The sequence below is a fragment of the Ursus maritimus genome, unplaced genomic scaffold (assembly GCF_017311325.1).
Source record: "Ursus maritimus isolate PB19 unplaced genomic scaffold, ASM1731132v1 scaffold_19, whole genome shotgun sequence".
NCBI classification, from domain to species: Eukaryota; Metazoa; Chordata; class Mammalia; order Carnivora; family Ursidae; genus Ursus; species Ursus maritimus.
The window spans coordinates 5,898,398-5,916,307 of NW_024424341.1; the positions used below are offsets into that span (position 1 = coordinate 5,898,398).

Below are 17,910 nucleotides of genomic sequence, written 5' to 3' on the forward strand. Positions count from 1 at the left end.
GAGGCATTACGTGATTCTTGTTCTGTTCAGGAAGAAAGTACATATATTGATTTTAGACTTGATGCGTACATGAGAAAGCATGAAGGTCAGCCACGAAAGTAAGAAGTAGATATAGAACTTCTAACCAATATAGACACGGGAATGATAAAAACCAAATCTGGGACCTCTGAGGGAATGGGGCTAGAAGGAGGGAGATGAAACTGGGAGGGGTTAACCAGGAGTCTGGGTACGTGGGTGCTCACTATTCTTTATACCCTTCCAGAAGTCTGAAGTATTTCTCTAAAACAGAACTCAACAGCTTCTGGTTATTGTTTGTTAAACCCTTTAATCTCTCCACAGCAGTGGTTCTCAGCCAAGGTTGATTACCTACCCCCCCCCCCCCACCCTGGGGACATGTGGCCATATCTGGAGACATGTTTGGTTGTCACAAATGGTGGGCAGTGCTACCGGGACCTAGCGGGTAGAGGCCAAGAATGCTGGTGGACATCCCACAGTGCACAGAATATTCCCCCTCATAACAAAGAACTATTTGGCCCCAAATGTAATGGTGCCAAGTTTGAGAAATACCATTCTTTTAGGATAAGAAATGTTTTCCCTCTCCCTTCTATTTTAAAGGAAATGAAACTCCATTTTGAAAATCATGAAAAGCAGAAATGATATCAGATGGTGACTTCATTCACAATACTTTTCATGTACATAATTATTTTCAGAAAATAAACTGCTTGATAAAATCTTCAGGAAAAACATGACTTTGTAAATAAGCAGTGTTAAAAATTAATTTACCTTCTGCTGATTGATAAAGGGCCACGAGCCCAGTAATAAGTACTATGGGCTGCTTTTGACCGGAAGTTATGAGATGAGGTTTCTATGAAATAGTTAATTGCTTTCATTTTCTCCATCATCAAGAAAGGGATAAAAAAGGTAACTGAGAAAGAAATTGTTTGTTCTCTTGTTTTCTTGTTAGTGGCTCATTAGTATTCAACAGCGGCACTGCACTAAATTCTGGGGCTGCGACTGAAATGTCGTCATTGAGTTCTGACGTTACACATCTGGCTTGCTGCCTAATGCAGCTCCGTGTGTTACACTGAGTAGATTACAGCCCAACAAATCACTGCTCTTGAGTTGTGGGCTTATGTAAACCTGCAATTACAATCTGTGTGCAATCACTTCTTTGCCTACCTGATGAGGGGAAAAGAAGCAAGCTGTTTTCCCAGGGTGAAGAGGTGAGAATCCCAGCTTAAAATAGCAGCATTCTCGAACACATCCTTTAAGACATGGGTTTTGATAAAGGCAGTTTCTCTGTATACATCTTAGCCTACTACGGCTCACAGTGTTCAGGGAAGTTCCTTCCTTTTCACTGACAGACTTGGGAGTTTCTTTAAAGAACCTGGTTTGGTATTTTAGTATTTCCTTAAAAAAAATCTGTGAGCATTTCTGGGTAACAAAACAAGAGCCATGAGGCCCCTAGTAGAAAGGCAGGAACTTCTAATCCCACAGAAAAAGAAAACTTTCAAGCAGCACAGTCCCTGACTACCATCTAGCAATTAAAAATGGCAGGATGGAGAAGACCAAGATTCATTTGATGCCTCTTTTGCAGAAATCAGAGTACAAGGAACAGGTACTATCCTATTTCTAGAGGTGAAGGTTTCATGGATTCATATTAGAAAAAGATTTAGGACACAATTATACCCACAGGGCAAAACAATGCCAGGAATAGCTGGCTTTGAATTCAAAGGAAAAATTTATACACAGATACAATTAAAGATACAATTTTATCTTTATAGCAGGTAGCTGTGGCTGTCAGCCAGCTATTGAAAACAATTTCAGAAAGAAAAACTCTCCAGGGTTGGTCTTTCAATCATTTTGACCAAAATAAAGCAAAGAAAAAAAAATCGTAAGATCATTCTTCCAGGAAATCTCTTTTTTATCACAACAGGAAAATCTCTGTATAGAAATGTTTTGGCCACATTTCTCATTTTGGGAGTAGGGAGGTTCTGGACATGAAAGGCCAGTATTTCTTTTCTCAGTGACAGTCCCTCCACCTTTTTTTTTGGAGGGGGTTTCATTGCTTTCTAAATCAGTTGTCCTAAGAATCACCTTTTCATGTAGTGATAGAGTTGTAGCTGGCCCTGCGGTGTAGAAACTGTTAATGGATTGGAAATGTGGAAGATGTTGACAGAATTATGGGAATACCATGTAGAATCTGAATAGAATTTTATCCTTTATTCATTTTTAGATAATTTCATTTTACTCAAAGGAGACTTGATGAGTCACTTAAAAGGGGCACTATGCAAGAGTTAGGATTTAATATAATTTACATTTCAAATGTAGAATCAAATTCCAGTATTTTGCCATATTTGGGAGAGAATGGATCTAGACGAGTGTTTTTATCTGTGGCCAGGGCGGCAAGAGAGCTGACAGGTTCATGTTGGAGGAGGACCAACTCTCCTTATTCCATGTTGCCAGATTCAAGATGATATGCTCATTGCTTTGAGGGTTTTTGTTTTTTGTTTTTTTGCCAACTTAAAACATCATGTTAAATTTCATCAACTACTTCCCCCCACGGGTTGAGTTGGGATTTGCTATTGTCTTTTTCTAGCTTTGCATTCGTTATCGATGGCTGTGTAACAAATTACCCCAAAATTCAGCAGCTTGGAACAGCACGTGTCTTCAATTTCTGTGTCAGTGATATCACTGGCATTCAAGGTCTTTCACTAGATGGAATCAAGTTGTCTGTGGTCATCTCAAGGCTCCAAAGCGGGGAGGACCCTCTTCCAGGCATATTGCTGGCGGGATTCAGTTCTTTGAAGGTGGGATTGAGGGCCTCTGTGCCGTGTTAACTGTTGGCTCGAAATCCTCATCTCTTGTCACATGGGCCTCTCCATTAGAGCTTCTCAGCACATGGCGACTGGCTTCCATCTGAGCAGGAAATCACTAAACTACTAATGGGTGAGCAAGACAGAAGCCAGCCTGTCACCTAATCTCAGAAGTGACGTGGCACTTTTGGCACACTCATGGGAAGCAGGTTCCTAGATCCAGCTCACACTCAAGGTCAGGGAATGATGCAAGCTTGTGAACACCAGGAGGCAGGGATCACTGGGAGCCATCCTAGAAGATTCCTACTACACGCTTTATTCCTTTTTTTTTAAATATTAAAAATAAATGATGGAGGAAGTAAGATTGTCTTTAGACTATGAATGTAAAACACAGAGGAAGTCGCAAGTTCACTGTTGTTACTCGTGCACATTTTCGGAGCTGAACTGTCTTCTAAGGGTCTGGAAAGAACTTCCCTACAATTCATGCGACTATTTTTTGGTTCAAAGCTGTGAATACTTCTCTGGAACACTGCTTAATACGATAGGACAAAGTCATCAGTGGAGGAATAGAACATTTGAAAAGCATGGTTCGATACCTAGATTTCTGATGCAAATTCCTTCTAGCAATCAGCAGTTACTCATAATGTTTCAATAAGGTATGTACTGGCTCAGTGACCTGCCAGCACCAGATGTTACAGAGGATGGCAAAGCTTGGCAGGTGAAAGCACTTTCAGATAAAAGCTGTTTCTTGATCCTAAATAACACAGAAAGTAAAATTGCTCTGTAACTATTTGCAGAGACAGGCCAGTGGCAACTACCTTTTTCCCTTTCTTTGCTCCTTGATCTGTGTCTGTAGGATTGTAAAGCTCGGAGTTTTTCCTTCCTTTGCTTTCTCCTCAGTGTGCACCTTTTGTGAAATGCACTCATCCGTCCTTGCTAAGCCGTGGCCGGGACTGATGTGCTCTGCACCCCCAAAGGACAGCCCACTCTGAAAGTCCTCGCTGCTCCTTTAGTGACTGGATGTTAACACTGCCTCTGTCGGCAGTCTCACACAAAATTCGCCTTACAACTTTAAAATTTCACTTGAAGATTAATTTGAAAACTTAAATGGTGGAATAGCCTGAGGATGCTTTTATTTTTTATCATTATTTTACTTTGGAAGCTATTGGGTAGGAAATGCCAACTTCACCCTGCAAGGAAATAAGGATTCTTGCCACTTCTAGAAACTCTGGAAATGGAGACGAGCAAGGAAAAAAAACACAATTTCTACTTCCAGTTCAAGGGTCATATTCTTTACTGTGATGTGTCAAATTCAGGATTAAACATTTAAGAATTCTTACATGATCTGGCCATTCATCTCTAAAATTCACTGCTTTAAAAAAATTTACTCAAGGGGTACCTGGGTAACTCAGTCGGTCAACTGTCCGACTCTAGGTTTCGGCTCAGGTTATGATCTCTGGGTTGTGAGATTGAGCCTGGCGTCGGGCCCCAGACTCAGCACGGAGTTTGCTTGAGATTCTCCCTCTCCCTTTCACTCAGCCCCTCCCCTCTCTCTCTGAAAGAAATAAAATCTTAAAAAAAAATGTTACTCAAGACGGTGCACCCGTCATTAGCTTCTTAGGCTTTGGTAGTCATTAAACCAATCAGAGAAATATATGAAAAAATGACTAAAAAAAGCAAATTCAGAATTTTTAATTGGTTGAGGTATATTTTGCAGGGACCTAAAAAAGATATATGAGGTCAACTTGTCATCATGGCTCAGAACTCAAATCATTCTCCAAACTCAAGAGATACAGCACACGAATCTTTAATTTCTAGAGTACACGTTGTTTCCTTTAGATTTAAGAAAGATCACAAAAGCAAAACACTGAAGCTCTTTTTATCTAGTGCCAAACCTATGAATTGTTAACATTGTCTATTAAGAATTCACGGTCACTGTCTTGCAGTTTGCCGATGCCAAGAACTCATGGCAACAAAATTGTAGAATAGTGAAAAATAGTGTAAAATGATTAAAAAGTAAAACGCTTTGAAAAAAATTATTATAGAATAAATCACGTTTTAAATCAGAATGACTGACAAGCTTCCATGGAACATCTGGGCTGCTGTTTAGAATTGCCTGACCTTTAAATTTCCAGCCAGCTAAGCAGGGGAAAAGCAGCAAAGGCAAGAGCATGGGACTAGTTCTGAGATGTGGCTTTTCACTCCTCTTCTCTGGGTCTCAGAACTCTCATTAATGAAGTTGTGACAGATCATCTTTCTTGGGTCTTAAGAACCCCCCAGACTCAAGGTCCCTTCTATCATGAACAACATAGCAGACGCCATTTTGGAAGAGGACATAATCCCCTTTGAGAATCACGCCTGGAACCACAACTAGGCTTTTTTCCTGTCCTGTCTCATCACTTGACACTCTCCTGAAACCGGAAGGCATCCCGCTCACCAGCAACAGAACTATAAAAATGTTCAGAAGCAGGCATTTAGGAGCTAGATCTTTTAATGCCTAATGATTACATGAAACATGACAGACAGACACAAAAGCTGTTAACAAGTCGAAGGTAAAGGAGCCTTTTTAATCTCTTTTGTGATGTGAAAGGTGGGAAATCTCTTGCTTTTGGTTAAACCTTTAGGGTGCACATTTCCCTCCACAAAAGGTACATCACACTTTATTCACACACACTTTAGATGTTGGGATTTGTAGTTTTCCCGCCATTTGTGGGCACTTGAGTGTTGGTATCTTGTGCTAAACTCCGGATCGCAGGTGAAAGGTAACGGCGATTGTAGAGGCGTCCTTCCTGCAGCTCCCGAATTGGAGATACTCTCCCCTTCAGATTCGCATTTTCCGCTGTGTGTTGAACAACTGGCTTCAGTATTTTCCGTGAAGGATGTAAGAACTTCCACAAGATGGCTAAAGTTCATCTTTCGTTACTCAAATTTATGGCTTTTGCTTTAGTAAACAATTTGTGAAGTTTTCTTACTGACCTCAAAGATGAAAGACCGTAGAATACAGCAATTAGCATTATGCTGGTAATAATGCCTAAAAAACAGTTCCATTCTCTTCTCACAGCATACTGCCAAGTAAATGTTCGACTAAAAAATGTTTAAACGAGGCCTAACGTCCATCTGTACTTCAATGAAGGCATACAATATATGGCGGTTTAAGGCTGGCTTAGCTATTATTGATTATCTGGCTCTTAGTTCTACCCCTGCAGCCAGACTGATCAAAAAGCAACGACCCTAGACTGCACTAAGACGTCGCCTTCCCTAGATAACTGACTTCTCTCTGCATTTTGCATCTGTTTTAAATTCTGAGGAAATGTTCTATATAAAGATCCTCTTTCTTTAGTTGAAGAGAAAACTAGCCTCTGCAGATAAGTTTGGGTCTCTACTGTGAAAAACAAAAACCATTTCATTGGTTTTAGCAGCCAGAAAGTTTAGAACCAAAATTGTTTAGAACCAAAATTGTTGTCCAAGCTTTCCTTGCTAAGTGGCGTTGCTTGAAGCTATGTGATTCTGTGCTGTTTTAATGTTAAATGTCTTCTTTAAAGGCTCTATTTTGTAGGCCTCTTCATGCCCTTTTAAAAGAAAATAGGATACAAATTTCAAAAATATAGTTACAAGTGAGTATAGTTCATGGAGCTAAGCGTACTGTATTAGTTTCTACTATCACGTAGGTGGTAAAGATGGACTTAACAGCTGTTTTTATAATGGATATAATCTTACATAGCAAATATGCTAGTTTTCCTTCATGATCGTGAACAATGAGATCACAGTTATATTAAATATTTACTATGCTGTTCAAATCTTGGCTGGCTACTAACTACTAGAATGCCTATTCACCATAGCTCCTGAAAGAATTTCTATCTAATCTGGCTCTGGCTCATTAGTTCAATGAATACTACATTCATTAAGTCTTTCTCCCTTCCCAAATTGTATTTCTAAAACAGGAAATTATGCTGACTTTTAAAAATGTTAAATCATGAATATACTATCTACGGGTTTTCCTATCTCCTGGATAGTATGTACTTTTAAAAAATAAAAAAGGTGATATAAGAAACATTCTGAAGGGGTATTTTATATGTATCATATTTAAAGGTCCCAGTTTTCACTAATCCGAGAAAACCCACACATGGGAGATCTTAAAAAAAAAAAATCAATGAAATTCAGTGAAACTTCAATTTCTCACTTGAGAATTTACTACAAAAAATATCAAAATGAGGATTCACCTCTTTTAAATGGCATGTCTGTGTTAGTTATAATTTGATAAGTGGATTCCTTTCCATATATACCTTAAGATCCAAAATCTCAGTGCAATAACATGATTGAAGAATCATGTAACAATGTATATTTTAATATATGATTTGTGTAGTGATTTAGAATAAATAACACACGAGTGAAAAGTTTATCATAAACTAAATGCAGTAACAAAAAGAAACAAAAGCTTATGTACACATTACCAAGGTCTTTACAATAAGTTACAACATGTGGTCCCATCACAGCATACTTGTATGCAAAGCCACTGGTGTGAACACTGAAAGAAATCTCTCATGTAGGTCTTTAATCTCGATTTAATAAAGTTTGTACAGTATCAAATAATATCAAAAGTCTAAAAAAACACAATGAATTTTTATATCATGTTTATAAATTATTGTTTATATACCATAAAAAAAAACATAAGGTCAAAAGCGCAGTTTAAAAAAAAGTGGAAGTTGTTATTCTTGGTAAGAACTAGAAAAACGTATTGTCCCAAGTAAGAAGCAATCTGAGGGCTCTTACAGTTTCTCAGGAATTTCCCTTTAACTCTCATACAACCTTGGCTACCATGTGCCATAACATAAACCCATACAAAGGGAGAAAAATCATCTTCTTTTAAAAGTAACAGGAAACACAAACCTGGTGATGAGAAACACAGCAAAGAAACATAATTACAGGCCTCCCCCGAAATGAATGAAACGACTTTGCACACAGGAATGAATGGGCTACCACTGCATGTGACCAAATTTGGGAAATTTCAAAGAATTTGTAGAAGTTTTCATCTTTTTCAAGGTTTTAGTCACAACTGGCAAGGGTGCATACATCCTAGGATTATGAAATCTTCTAGTATAAGACAAAATATGATAAAGGTGATAAAGGTGATAAATCATATCATCTACTATTCACAAAAAATAAAGACTAAGGATCCAGTAATTAAAAGGCAGCAGTGAAGAAGAAACAGATGGGTGAAGCAGAACTCTGGTCTTTGCTGGCACTTAGCGCAGTAACGAGTTATATTTTGACAAATTCTAGAACAAATGCCTGTATTGAAATATGTGTGGCACATTAACCATTTATGTTTATGTAAGAAACCAAAACGGTAAAATCGTGGACTTATAAAACAAATTAAATTTCGAGAAAAGAAAAACAAAAGGAACATAGAGACAAATCTTATTTTTCAACTGGCTGTGGGATCAATCCAGAGCAGTATTCCTGTAGCCGAGCCTAACGGGCAGCCTGAGCCTGGCTCAGCACCACCGTGCGCCTCTCCAAATGCCATTTCGCTGGTGCTCTGTGTGTGTGACACCGCGCAGCAGTGACTTATTCTGTTCACGGACTAGAGTAGGTCCCTCGGTTGGTTTAACACATAGGCTGCCTGAGACAATGAAAGCCTCGCCGTTACAGGGGGTTAGTGGGAACGAAGTCGTCCTAGTCTTGACAGGAGAAAAGGGTTGGCTGCTGAAGAGTACGGGTGCTCCGTGGGCTGCATACGTACACACTGAATAATTAAAGTCCCCTTAGTAGAAGATTAAAAATCGATGGATATGGATGCTTGTGCAGAATCTTCTCGTCCCCGGACGTAAATTTCACAAGGGATCTCCTCCATTACTCTGTCTTCTAGGGCCTGTTCAGGGCACTCATGTGCCTGTTTGAAAGTGTAGCTACTCTTTTTGAAGGTGCTGTTAAATGTTTTCATGGGCTGTGGTTGTGCAAAATCGTTGCGGAAAGGCAGCTCCATGGAACTCAGGTTGGTCCTGCTCTGTTTGACGCTGGACGCCTGCGAGCCACAGTGGTGGTCGTGGATGCACCGCGAGGCCGTGGAGGAGCGCCGCATCTTCTGGTAGTTGTCCAGTTCTTCCGACAAGTCCGCTAGGTCTGCGGAGATCTCTTTGTCCCTCAGGGAGAACAGCTCGTAATGAGGAGGATCAAACACTTCCTGAAATCCAGTTTTATTAAATGCGGTTTTGCAAGCCATGACCTTTTTTCGAGGCTGTTTCACTTGTACTAAAATAGAAATAATGAGAAGGACCACGACAATCCCTGATGTGATGCCGATAATTGTTCCATGGGTTTTAGTGACTTGTTCAAATAGTCCTGCTTTCTTCTTTTCTGCAGAAAGAGAAACAACAAGGCTTTCAAAATTCACTAATGAGTCCTGTCGCACATTGGGAGGTATTTTTAGGTAAAGCAGAACACGTGGGTCAAATACACTACAGATGATACCATTTAAAATTAGGTTTTGAAACAAATAAAACAATCCCATTATGATCTCCAGTTAAACTAACCAATCACAAGATAGTCAGATTACATAAAAGAAAAAGGACTTGGTTCTTTACTCAGAAGGTACACGAAAGCACACAATTTGCAAATCAAATTAAAAACACGAATCTGGGGGTGCCTGGGTGGCTCAGTCAGTTAAGCGTCTGACTTCAGCTCAGGTCATGATCTCAGGGTCCAGAGATCGAGCCCCTGGATGGAGCTCCCTGCTCAGCAGGGAGTCTGCTTCTCCCTCTCCCTTTGCCCCTCCCCTCACTTGTGCTCTCTCTCCCCCAAATAAATAAAGTCTTAAAAAAATAATAAAATAAAAAAATAAAAAAAACATGAATATAGAGAAAATGCCAGAAGAAATACTCTTGTTCTATCAAGTTAGCTTTCTGTTCCGTCGTATGTTTGGCCAACTGCCGTGTGTAAGTGTAACCGCAGTATTTCTACCGACCGCCACCAGCAAGAGAGGACTAAAGGCACCAGGCTAAGCCACTGAGGTGCAGCCTCACGAGCTACCATCCGAATGATTACCTGAAAACACTTCCTGTCAAGTACTTCAGACAGCCCTATCAGATCACGCTAACTGTTCACAGTAAGACGTGTACTGACTCTTGGAGAATAGAAGGCAGGCAAACTTTAAGGCTGAGACAGTGATGTGATAATGTCTGTAGATACTCAGCAATTACCACAAGTCGTGTTTACCTTAGACCTGCACTAGAAATACAGCACAGGACATTGTGTAAATAATGCATTATTTTCTGAGTCATTCGTATTGTAAAGATACCTTATTCTCAGAATAATTTAATATTATGGTGGACTTTTGAACTTAAGATAAAAAACATAGGTCGTTAAAAAAAAGAATGCTTTCATTGAGAATAAGTATTTTTCTTTGCTTTTACCACATACCAGAGGTGTATGATGCATTTAAAAGAACATTTATATTCTATGTTTCCATTTCGGCCAAAGCAGCTATGCTGAGCGCAGTTACAGAAAAGGTCATTTTCAGGGTTTCTTAATGAAGGGCAACAGCCACTTTCCTGTCAAGAAGGCTGGCCTTCGCCGGTGCACTCACCTTTGCAGTGATTCTCATCCCACGGGTACGCGCAGTTCTGGACACCGTTACAGACTAAAGAACTATTGATGCACATGTTGCTGTGGCAAAAGAAAGTGCTGCCCGTGCAGGGAGCTGCAGGAAAGAAGAACAGTTTGTCGCTAAGAACGCATCCTGGTTTGTTGGCGCTTCCGCATGTTCACGACACTCTGCACTACAGAAACCGTAAGACACGAGCTGGAACTCTGACATGGTCTGACCTAAGACTTCTAACTCAGGCTGGGTGCCACACGTCATGCTCTGCATAAGGAGAACACGAGCACATTTACCACGCTGCTTACGGAACTTGTACGTAGCCTGGTGAATTTTTTCAAAACGTTAAAAGAAGTTGTCAGTGAGGATGTGGAGACACTGGAACGCTCGGCACGCTGCTGGGGGAAATGTAAAATGGTACAGTTGCTGTGGTGAATGGGACTCACACCGATTACCATCGGCTCCAGCTGTTCCACTCCCAGGGGCTCGAACGCACAGTCCACCGGCGATCATGGCGGTGTTATTCACAAAGCACAGAGCAGCAGTATCCCACCCAGAAGTGGAAACAACCTAAATCAATGTCTGTGGGTGGATGAATGGATAACCGCAATGTGGTATATACATATCTAATGGAATATTATTCACGCTTACAATTCAGAAGGAAATTCTGGCAAATGCCACAACATGGATGAATCTTGAAGACAATATGCTCAAAAGAAACCAGACACGAAAGGACAAATATTGTATGATTCCAGGTATATGAAGTACTTGGAGCAGTCAATTCATTGAGAGAAAAAGAGAGAATCAGCTACGAGGACCCAGTGGGAGAGGGGAGTGGAGATGATTAAAAAGTTCTGGAGATGGATAGTGGTGATGGGTGCACAAAGACAGGAATGTACCTAGTGCCACTGAACTATGCACTTAAAAATGGTTAAAATGGCAAATTTTATGTTATGTAGATTTTACCAGGAAAAAAAATCACTCTTTGGAATTTCAAACTTAAAATTTTTTTAAATGATAAAGATATATGTAATATATACCACGTAACTTCTTTTGTGTAAACCGTTCTTTCAGCCTGAAGTGTCTCCTCCTTTCCCTTCCTGGTGACCACCGACTCATCTTTCAGATCATTCACAATTCCGCCCTCTCCGTGAAGATTCCCTCAGTTCTCCTAGGTAGCTAGTATGACTCCCGTGTCCCTGTCATACTCCAGATGTGCTTCTATGTGACACTTTTCCTCGTATATGTAAACACTTCTTACACTAGATTATGACTCGGTGTGTTTACTTCGGTTAAGAAATAAAGTCCGCGACTGGAGACAAAAATACCAACATAGTAAAAATGTGTACCTCAGTGTAAAGACACACACACAAGATCTGAAAGTCAGGACGCATGACGGCTTTTCTCTCACATTGACAGAAGCCCCTAAAAATCAACTTATCACTGTGACTTCCAAAAATATAATCAAGCAAAATGTATTTCCTGTCTAAAAAATTCTACATTTAAGGTATGTGTCTCGTCAAGGAAGGAACACTGAATCCCCCCTCTCTATTATACTACAGACCTCAGATACTTTTTGTATTTTCTTTTTAAAAGTCTCTTTTCAAGATGAAAAGAAATATGTAAAATTTTACAGGACTAATAATAACTGGATTTCTTCCCCTAAATAATATCTTTTTAAAAACAAATATACAATGAACCTTATCAAAACAATGAATTTAGTATTTCTTTCCCTCTAAAGAGCAGGCTCTCTCTTTAGGTCACAATCACAGTAAGCTCTGGAGTACTTAACCACATCGTCCAACTGCACCAGCAGTAACGAAACGGACAGCTTGGTAAACACACACAAACAACAGATGGTTTGGTATCCACCTGCCCGACCCCTTCGTCTATTTCTCAAGGTGGCTCTGAAGATGGGCTGTAAAAATAGGTATTTATTGGGACCCCAGAAAACCCTAAAACATAATGTGATATTTATCCAATATTTACTAGACTTACAATGTAGGTCAACAGACAACCTCCACAACAACACTGATCATCAGGGAAATGCAAATCAAAACCACAGTGAGATACCACCTCACACTTGTCAGAATGGCCATCATCGAAAGGACAAGAAATAAGTGTCAGTGGAGATGTGGAAAAAAGGGACCCCTTGTGCACTGCTGGTGGGAATGCAAACTGGTGCAGCTACTGTGGAAAACAGTATGGAGGTTCCTCAAAAAATTAATAGAATTACCCTATAATCCAGCAATTCCACTCTTGCCTATTTATCTCAAGAAAATGAAAACACTAATTCAAAAAGATATCTGCACCCCTATGTTCACTGCAGCATTATTTACCATAGCCAAGATATGGCAGCGACCTCAGTGTCCATAAATGGATGAATGAATAAAGATGTGGTACATGTATAAAATGGAGTATTACTGAGCCATAAAAAGGAGTGAAATCTTGCCATTTGTGACAACATGGATAAGTCAGAGAAAGACGAATACCTACGATTTCACTTACATGTGGATTCTAACAAAACAGAACAAATGCACAAACAAAAGACTCACAGGTACAGAGAACACACTGATGGTTGCTGGAGGACAGGGGGTGGGGAGACAGGACAAAGTAGGGGAGGGGACGAAGAGGAACAGTCTTCCAGTTACAAAATAAATAAGCCATGGGATGTAATGTACAGCATAGGCAATATTGTCGGTAATACTGTAACAACTTTGTGTAGTGACAGATGGAACCTAGACTCATTGTGGTGATCATTTCCTAATGTATGTAAATATCAAATCACTGAAACTAATACCGTATTCAATGAATGTCAATTATTCTTCAATTAAAACAAACAAAAAATAACATCCAAAATTGCTTTGCTATTAGAGAACAAATATAATCTCTCTTTAAGGCAGAATCCCCAAAAGGCAACAGTCACCCAAGTTCAGNNNGCTAATAATCTACGGTTAATCACTATGAGCCAGGATTTGTGCACCCCTTCTCCATAAGCTGAAATTGAGTTTAAGCGTGAGTTTTATCTATATACAATTAACTATTCTCTGCACAAAACTTTAAGGCTTGCTTATTTGCTGAGTACTTACCCACTCCTGTTCAAGTATAATAACCCCTGGGTGACTCTCATGACTCAAGAATCTAAAATAAAATAGCTAAGAATAGTGAGTAACTTGGGAAACAGTGCTATGAAACAGAGAGCAGAAACAACAATGGACTAGTAATTAATACAAATTGTTTCTGTTATTAGTTAACCTACTTTAAGATTTTAACTAACTCCCTGGGTCTCTGCTTCCTCTTTCTAAACGAATGAGATGGACTATAGTGTATTTCAGACTTCTGGTTCTAAAATCAATGAGACTAGGGCGCCTGGGAGGCTCAGTTGGTAAAGCATCTGCCTTCAGCTCGGGTTGTGATCCCAGGTCCTGGGATCGAGCCCCGAGTCGGGCTCCCTGCTTAGCGGGGAGCCTGCTTCTCCCTCTCCCCCTGCCCCTCCCCACCGTTTGTGTTCTCTCTCTCTAATAAATAAAATCTTAAAAACAAAAAAACAAGAATAAAATCAATGAGACTATGAACTTAGTGGTCTCAATCATGTTGATACTTCTATTCTCAGAAGAATCATGTATATAACCAGTAAGTAATTTACTCAGAGACTGAATCCATCACATGGTATTATTTAACCATTAAGTAAGTATCTCATGATTCTTGATAAATATGCCGTTAGGCTGAGGACAGAAAAGCCAATGAAAATATATGGTGGTATTTTATTTCAGTACCAAATTAGCTGGTGTGCCTACCTCAGCTGTGTCATATCGATCATAAAATTATATTACATCCAGGTGTGCACTTTAACATGACAAATGGCCTAGAGAACACAGCATTTTTGAATACTTACTTCCAAAAACTGGAGTTTTCCATTTTGTTTATGCATCATACCACAATCCTATGACATACTATATCGTATTACCTACTGATCTCTAATTTTACCAGTCTTCTCCAGTTCACAAATGAGGAGACAGCTATTTTACAGAAGCTATTTTCAAGGCGGGCTGAGCGAGGTGTTAAGCAGCACTGCGGCTTCTAGGTATTCTGACTTTGAGTCCAACTACGATTAGCTCTTCAAGTTTGTCCACAGAACACTGTGTGACACAGAACATTTGATGTTTCTTTATAATCCTCAAAAGGGGAGAAAAAGACAGGTTTTCTGGTCAGTGTTTCTCATTGATTGAACAGTGAGTAGAAAACATCCTCAGGGGGCGCCTGGGTGGCACAGCGGTTAAGCGTCTGCCTTCGGCTCAGGGCGTGATCCCAGCGTTATGGGATCGAGCCCCACATCAGGCTCCTCTGCTATGAGCCTGCTTCTTCCTCTCCCACTTCCCCTGCTTGTGTTCCCTCTCTCGCTGGCTGTCTCTATCTCTGTCAAATAAATAAATAAATAAATCTTAAAAAAAAAAAAAAAGAAAACATCCTCAGGGGTTTTATTAAAGAATTCTTTACAGCTGCTCCCCACATTATTTAAAGCAATTAGAAAGCAGTGCTGACATCATCAGATATTGTTTTGTAGAAATGTATTATACTCATAATTACACATGTATTAAGCTCTGTGGATTTTCAGTGGACAAGTATTGCTGTTTATAAAGAGAATCGAAGTATCAGTTACTGACATGGGATGTTAATGACATGCTTCGATTAAAAACTATAAAAAATGGCTGAATTACTGGAATTTATAAGTAAGGGACAAAGAGAATAGTAAAAATAGTGCCAGTTACAAACCGTTTTCCACTTATAGCCTGAGGACTTCCTACTTTCCCCCTTTACTCACTGCTGGGTCGTGGCATGAGGAAGAAGAAGGGTTAGGATATCAGTTCCCCTCCCCTTCTCCTGAGATGTGACAGTGATGCTGAGAGATGTCTGTCCTTCAACTAGGCCTGCAGGAGCCCCCGTAGGCAGTATGTCACTGAGAATCACATTATGGATTTATTCTAACAAAAATAACTTCTGCTGCTTTCACAGTTGTAGTCCTAGAAATTATTTTCCTAAAACCATATCCTGTCTTAAAGAGTGAGATATGTGTTAGTATTCAGTGCTTGGGAAGTGCTAGTCTGTATCATTCATTTTAGCCAAGTTATATTATTTTAGGCATATCTGTAATCTACAATGGGTACGTATAGAGTGACTATCTCATGCAGAATTAGTCCATCCATATAAACCTTTTCTAAAATATTGATGGTTTTCATGAATGGATTCATAATAATTACACATCATTTTAGTTTTAGAGAAAAACAAAGGAGTTTAGCAGTTTGAATTAATGATGAGCATATACAAATGTACCGTTTGGAGTTCTCTAATGTGCTTATGAGATTTCCAAACTGGGACTTTTGTTTTACAAAATCCTTTATTTGGTCACATACATATGACTTTTTTTTTTTTTTTTTTGAACAGGGTTTCTTGTTCTTCATGGATGACAAAGCTAAATTTAGGATATGGAGCTAAGTCTTATATTTAGTGATTATTGTGAAGACATCACTTGAGGGAGGCATTTCACCTGTTTTCTTATCAGATTTGTACTGATAGAGAAATCATTAGTGTATCTAGAGAAATACCTTAACTAAAACACATTAGAGAAGAATTTTGCATTTAAGATATATATCAGTGCTGCCTAAAAATAAATATAATGTGAGCCCAAATGTGACCAAGTAGCCACATTATAAAGATCTTTAAAAAGAAACAGGTGGAATTAATTTTACTAATAGCTTATTCAACCCAATATATCTGTGCAGAAAAGAGTTATTATTACTATGGCAGAACTGAGGCCGCTACCTTTAGAAGGGTTTGTGAGCAAGGTTGGCCCTTAGTTTTGGCAACTGGGAACTTGGACTTCCCTCCATTCCCTGACCGATAAGGCTCATGGTGCCTAGAGTTGGTGTGAACAACGTCATTTTATGCCGAACACCTTCTTTCCTTCTTTGAGTCCACGATTTTGGTACAGGAAAGGCAGAAAGTGAGACCTATGAGACCAGTTCCGAATAAAAACCTTGGGTGCTTCTCTGGACCAAAACATTGTCCACGTTACTGCATTTTTTGTTGCTCAAGAAATACACATGCTCGGTGCGCCCTTCAGGGGAGGGAGCGAGCGCTGGGGAGCCTGTGAGAGTACTTCTCTGTGAGGACTCAGACAGTAATTCTCCGTTGACCCCATACCCTTTCACTGTCAGAAATCTCAGCCGTAGTATTCAAATACATGCAGAGTCCTGTGAGTCCTTCTAGCAAATCACCTGACATGTGGGTGGTGTTGGGGAGCCCTGAACAATACCCCAAACGTTCTCACTTAACACCTATAAAATATTATTCATGAGATATTTTACATTATTTCATACCAAGTCTTTGAAATCCAGGATATGCCTTTATAATTATAGCACATTCAGTTGCGATGGGCCACATTATGAGTGTCCAACAGCCACACGGGGCTGCTGGGCACTACTGGAAAGCACGGGTGTAAGATGCTGGGAATAAATAAACCGAGGAGAAAGGAAAACGGCCGAAAGGCTTTCTTGCTAACTGAAAATATATCTTTGTATCAAGCACTGCTTTGTAGTTATTTGAAAGAGTGAAGCAGCCATTACATAGCTGTTTTTTTCAAGTGTGAAAAGTTGATAAAATTTTTTTTGGAAACAGCTTATATGCATCCGTAGTGCAACAAGCAGCAGCCACACAGTTTACTCCCGGTAAATATCACTGCTGAGCTCCTGACATTTCCAGCTACTCCAGAAACTCACTAAATCCAAAATAACTCAATACTTAATTCTTCTTATCTCTCCAATTTTCATTTCCAAGTCAGTCGGACTGAAACTGTAGGTATCCTTGACTCATTCTGCTACTTTTCCGTCTGGCCAGCCACCAACTCTTGTTGATTCTACTTCCACAACTTTCCCTCTGTCACTGCTCTGGTTCAGACCATCTTGGTCTAGAGCCCCCTGACTGTGGAAGCTGGCCTCCCTCCTACGTAAGCCTCCACACTCCAACTGACGCACGGCTCTGATTATGTCATTGTGTAGCATGAAACCCTTCAAAACCCCCAATGCCTGTAGTATGAACTCTAATTTTAGCCTTTAATTTTTAATTTTTCTTTAAGATTTTATTTATTTGAGAGAGAGAGCACAAACAGGGTAGAGGGTGAGGGACAAGCAGACTCCCAGCTGAGCAGGGAGCCCGATGCCGAGCTTGATCTCAGGACTCCAGGATCATGACCTGAGCTGAAGGCAGATGCCCAACCAACTGAGCCACCCAGGCGCCCCATAATTATAGCCTTTAATTTAAAGGTCTTCTAACTCTAGTTTTAATCTCTCTTTCTTGATGCATTTTGCTCTCTTCTTTCTTCCACTATTTTCTGTGATCCAGACATGCCCGGGCTCTGTGTGCTTTGTCATTCGTAGCTTCTGTTTGGAACAACAACCTCAATTATTCAACATTTCTATCTCCTAAAATCCACCTGCCCTC

General features: G+C 39.9%; 1 protein-coding gene across 2 annotated transcripts in view; it reads right to left on the reverse strand.

Moving 5' to 3' along the window:
- Positions 1 to 5,293: 5,293 nt before the first annotated feature.
- The window catches only part of NETO2 (neuropilin and tolloid like 2), a 56,883-nt gene continuing 44,266 nt past the window's right edge, over positions 5,294 to 17,910 (reverse strand). For both annotated transcript variants that reach the window (XM_040633256.1, XM_040633255.1), the window contains exons 8-9: positions 10,402 to 10,515; positions 5,294 to 9,173 (exon numbers count right to left, since the gene is read on the reverse strand). In XM_040633256.1, the coding sequence (XP_040489190.1) occupies positions 8,593 to 9,173; positions 10,402 to 10,515 (695 nt within the window). In that variant the 3' untranslated portion in view covers positions 5,294 to 8,592. The remainder of the gene's footprint in view (positions 9,174 to 10,401; positions 10,516 to 17,910) is intronic.